The sequence below is a fragment of the Alexandromys fortis genome, unplaced genomic scaffold (assembly GCF_014885135.2).
Source record: "Alexandromys fortis isolate MF-2015 unplaced genomic scaffold, M_Fortis_MF-2015_v1.1 scaffold_65, whole genome shotgun sequence".
NCBI lineage: Eukaryota > Metazoa > Chordata > Mammalia > Rodentia > Cricetidae > Alexandromys > Alexandromys fortis.
Genome location: NW_026067986.1, coordinates 8,687,894 through 8,692,679, shown reverse-complemented (window position 1 = coordinate 8,692,679; position 4,786 = coordinate 8,687,894). Strand labels below are relative to the sequence as shown.

The window sequence follows — 4,786 nt, the reverse complement described above, 5'->3', positions numbered from 1 at the left end:
AAGCACATTAAAGCAGAAGAACAGAAATACAACCACAAATAAAACCCGGTCGAAAAACCTTTTCGAAATGATAGTAAGGCTTTTTCCATATAGTGTTTTTCAGATGATAATGATCCAGTAACTCAGTCATGCACTTATTATTTCGACTACGTGTATTTGGTTTTGCATTGAATTCCTATGACCGCTGTCATTGGAAGGTTCTAGAGTCTGATAGCACGGATTGGCGCCATCAACCAGCTCTCAGATTTCAACTGTGGCCATCAATCCTCAAATCCCCAGCACTTAGCCTTATGCTTGGTTAGTGAGCAATCAAACAATAATCATCAGCCTGACGACAAACTGAACTGAGCTTTGAATGCCTCTAAGCCCAGTTGATGTCGCCAGTCCCTTCCACGCAGCTTCTCTTGTTCTGGTCCTTACACATAGGGCAAAGTCCATTCACTCTGCACACCATAGCCTTTACTCAATTGTACTAAATGAATAAATAAGAAACCAGACAAAAAAAATCAGTTGATCTCCAAATCCGGTGGAGTGGGCTGACACGTGTGTTCCTTGAATGAGTCAAGGGAGAAGGAAACAGCTGTGTTAGGGCAGCCTGGCCATGGACGCGTCTTCTCCTGAGATTTTAGGACCCAGCATACTAATAAAGGATTTCAGGCAACATTAGGACTTGGTGAGCAGCCAAAGGAGACTTCTTGCAGGGAAAGTACCTCGGCGTTCTGAGACTATCACAGTAAGGATAAACTACTTATGTCCAAAAACAATGAGGTATCGCTAATTCCTCTGTGGATGCAACCATGCTTAGAAAATCTTTCATATCAATAAGTCCCTTAAAGGTTTTGGACCGGCACCCTCTCTCTCTCTCACTGAGATATAACTCCCTTAACATCGAACAACCCATTTAGTGCACACCCATCCAAGCCTATGAGGGAATAGCTGAGCTGTTTCTTCAAATAATTAGTTAACTTCAGCTTTGACGATCGCAGGGGAAATTCCTATGTAATTACATATTCTAATATGACGAGGAAATGAACTGGATGTTCTAATGCTCCTTCTGCTGACCCAGAGCTGTCATCAACAGCGGGAATGTGCGGGGTTGCGGTGAGTTTGCCCAGAGCATCTGCGCGGTCCTGGCAGGGTACCTCTCCTCCCCACGGAGATGCGCGCTGTTAGCACAGGCCATGGCAGAAAAGGACATCTGTCCTGGCTGCTAACCCTCACGCCTTTGTCTTCCCTTATACCCCAGGAAGATAGGGGAGCAGAGGATAAAAAGAGGAAGATGGGGGATTGGTTTCATAATTAAAACTAAATCACCCTTAGAGCCCTATAAATCCCAGTTAAAGAGCAACATCCCTCTGTTTAAAAAAAATGAAGATCTCAGTAATGAACCTCATCATTTTTATTTTTTTTATTTTTTATTTTTTATTTTTTTTTGGTTTTTCGAGACAGGGTTTCTCTTCTGTGGTTTTGGAGCCTGTCCTGGAACTAGCTCTTGTAGACCAGGCTGGTCTCGAACTCACAGAGATCCTCTTGTCTCTGCCTCCCGAGTGCTGGGATTAAAGGCGTGCGCCACCACCGCCCGGCTCAATTTTTGGAAAGTAAAGAGAGAATCATACAGTATCAGGTGGCTGTATTAAGTGCAGAAACATTAGGGATAACAGAAACGAAATGAAGGCACTGAGTTCAGCGAGGGGCTGCTGGGCGAGAGAAACTCTACGCACTGAGGTGCTTGAGGAGGATTTTTGCACCTTAGGTCTCTAAATCTCTCCATTCTGGTCTAGCACACCCTTAAAGAAACTAAACAAAGCAACGTGGGGCCACAAACAGGCAGATTTGGAAGCCGCTCAAGGTTCCGGATCTCCAAATCCGGTGGAGCGGGCTGACACGTGTGTTCCTTGAATGAGTCAAGGGAGAATGAAACAGCTGTGTTAGGGCAGCCTGGCCATGGACGCGTCTTCTCCTGAGATTTTAGGACCCAGCATACTAATAAAGGATTTCAGGCAACATTAGGACTTGGTGAGCAGCCAAAGGAGAAGCCTGCCCACAGTTTAGCCCCCAGCTGATTGAAAACACACACAAGGCAACAACCTCAAGCCGCGACTTCCGTTCGACGGGCTGCTATACAATAAAAATATTTGGAGATCAACAAAACTCAGGTGTTATGGATTATAAGTAGGTCACTTTGGTGACTTCTTAATTGTGGAAATTTTGAGTTTTGGGAGTATCCATGAGAGTTATAGTTATGACCCAATTGTTTGGCTCCAGGGTTTGCATCAGGCGCCAATACAATTCTGGGAACTGGGATTCACTGTAATGCTGGCAGAACGGCCCTCCACATCTGCATTTCGACAGAAGATGATAACGCTTGGGTGTCTTCATTTACCCGGTGTCTAATACATGTGTGTACAATGCGCTGCAAGTTTGGCATTCTTTATTTTTGTGTCATTATATTGATCATGAACTTACCGGTGACCCTGAGAACCCCACTTCGCCAGTATTGCCATTCCTTCCAGGTTCACCCTTTACAGGAAAAAGGGAGTGAGAAGTGCAGAGAGATTAAATACCCTTCTCTGAGATTGCATGATAAAGTGCAGATGGAAAAACCTGTACAGATTTTGTGTGTGTGTGTGTGTGTGTGTGTGTATGTGTGTGTTATACTGCAAACAGTGTACAAACAGAACCCAGGCTCGATTTCTGGTCACATTTAACCCTGCAATTAAGTTTATGATGCTTCTTTGAAGTTGCCAGGAAGAATAAATGGATGCAAAGCAACCGGTTCTGATCTAGCTGTTTTCAGAACCTCACAATTTACATTCAGAGGGATGGGATACAGCTTGAAGTAGAGACCCTGTCTGTCATGCACAATACCCCAAGTTGATCCCTAACACAACAAAAATTAAAATAAGCATTTGTTATATGTTCAGGTTAACTTCCCAGCCTTCTAAAACACACACACACACACACACACACACACACACATACACACACACACACATTGTTTATTTTCAAAGATAAATCTTAATAAAAAAATCCTGGAGAATTCAGGAAAGATAAATATCTAGTAATTTAACACTCTCATAATAAAGAGTCCTTTCAGGTTTTGGACTTAAGTTTAGAGTGGATTTGATGGGATGAGGTGATGAAAGGGAATCCAAGTGGAATTTTCGCCTGACCCATGCAGCTCAGAGTTAGCCTCGTCTACACTCCAAAGCAGTGGGAAACTTACATCTTCTCCAGGTTTCCCAGGGGGCCCCTCTGGTCCACGGGCACCAATTGGACCCTAAGAAGAAAGCAAAACAAAGAATATTCACCTCCTGCTTCCAAGGCTATTCAAATCCTATTGAAACAATGGAAAGATATATCAAACAGCATTACTAATGTTTTATTATCCGTATGTCTCGGATCTTGTGCTTGGCAATAGAGATGTTGAACTGCACAAATCTATGTATCCATACTTTCCACAACACTCAAGTCCCTGGGCTAAAATACTGTGACTTGGAAACATAGAACTTAAGTATAATCCATAGCACAGGACCTCAGGGATCGTCATTTTTTGCTACGTTATTGTGGCCTAAGAGAACAAATACCCCACAACACCTCATAGAGGTAGAGCCCGAAGAAAAGGGCTGACACATTCATTCCACACTCACCATTGGTCCAGGCTCGCCAGGCTCACCGGGAGGTCCTGATGGCCCGACTCCACCCTAAAATTCAGAACGAGCGATAAATGAACCAAGGGAAAGCAGAATACCAAATTCTGCACTCTTAAGAATGCATAGTGTGGGGGTTGCTCTCTGCCTCTTTCCAGGTATGGAATATCAAGGAAATTACTGAATCAGAATTTAATGCAGTTTCACAATCTCAAAAATCAGGTTAATATTAGGACTAGGTTTATTGGCCTATTTAGATAAAGGAGTCTTCAAATAGGGCTGGTGCAGAATGGGTACTTGATCAATAGTATTTAGCATCATCATCATCATCATCATCGTCAGCCACCTCACTGTTATCAACTCCCTCTCTGTTCAGCAATGTAATGAAGTCAAGTCCATACAGCTGATCATGATAATGAGATGACCTCGACGGAGCTCAAGATGTTTCCTTTTGAAGTATTCTTAGCCAATGCCTATTAGATCATTACAAGGAGTCAAATAGTTCTACTTCATAGTTCTACCAGCATTTGATAGGTGTGGAAAGAAAGTATATAGTATAAGGATCTTACAGATTCCACAAAATAACCACCTTGGCCTTAGTTTATAATAAAACTAATTGGAAATGGCCTTTAATTATCAGATCGTAAAGCCTGAGAGTTGGCAATAATCACTTGCGGAAATCATCATGACATGAGATGATGTTCTCTTGTTTTAGAACCAAGGATACACGGATCCTAGTGTTAGAGGTCAATCACTTAGAGAAATCAGGTGATGCACATTTGAGGACTATTGAGAAACTTGGAGGGCTAGGGAGACAGCTCAGTGGATAAACATTTGCTGTGCAGGCATGACGAGGATTGGAGTGTGGAAACCCAACACACACGGAGAGCCGGGCAGATAGAAAGACGGCCTGTGATCCTCGTGCCGGGAAGAGGGGCAGGAACAGGGCATCTCTGGGCTCCCAGCCAGATGACTGGTTAAACCGGTGAGCTATCAGTTCAGTAAGAGACCCTGTCTGCAAAAGAGAGACTCTGCCCCAAAAACTAAAGCTGAGAGCGACCAAAAAAGACATATGACTTCAGTCTCTGGTGTGTGTTCTCTCTCTCTCTCTCTCTCTCTCTCTCTCTCTCTCTCTC

The 4,786-nt window shown here is 43.5% G+C and overlaps 1 protein-coding gene across 23 annotated transcripts in view; it reads right to left on the bottom strand.

The window, feature by feature from the left end:
* The window catches only part of Col5a2 (collagen type V alpha 2 chain), a 158,524-nt gene that overhangs the window by 69,981 nt on the left and 83,757 nt on the right, over positions 1-4,786 (bottom strand). For all 23 annotated transcript variants that reach the window (XM_050159242.1, XM_050159226.1, XM_050159237.1 and 20 more), the window contains 3 exons: positions 3,651-3,704; positions 3,227-3,280; positions 2,467-2,520 (listed from right to left, as the gene is read on the bottom strand). In XM_050159242.1, the coding sequence (XP_050015199.1) occupies positions 2,467-2,520; positions 3,227-3,280; positions 3,651-3,704 (162 nt within the window). The remainder of the gene's footprint in view (positions 1-2,466; positions 2,521-3,226; positions 3,281-3,650; positions 3,705-4,786) is intronic.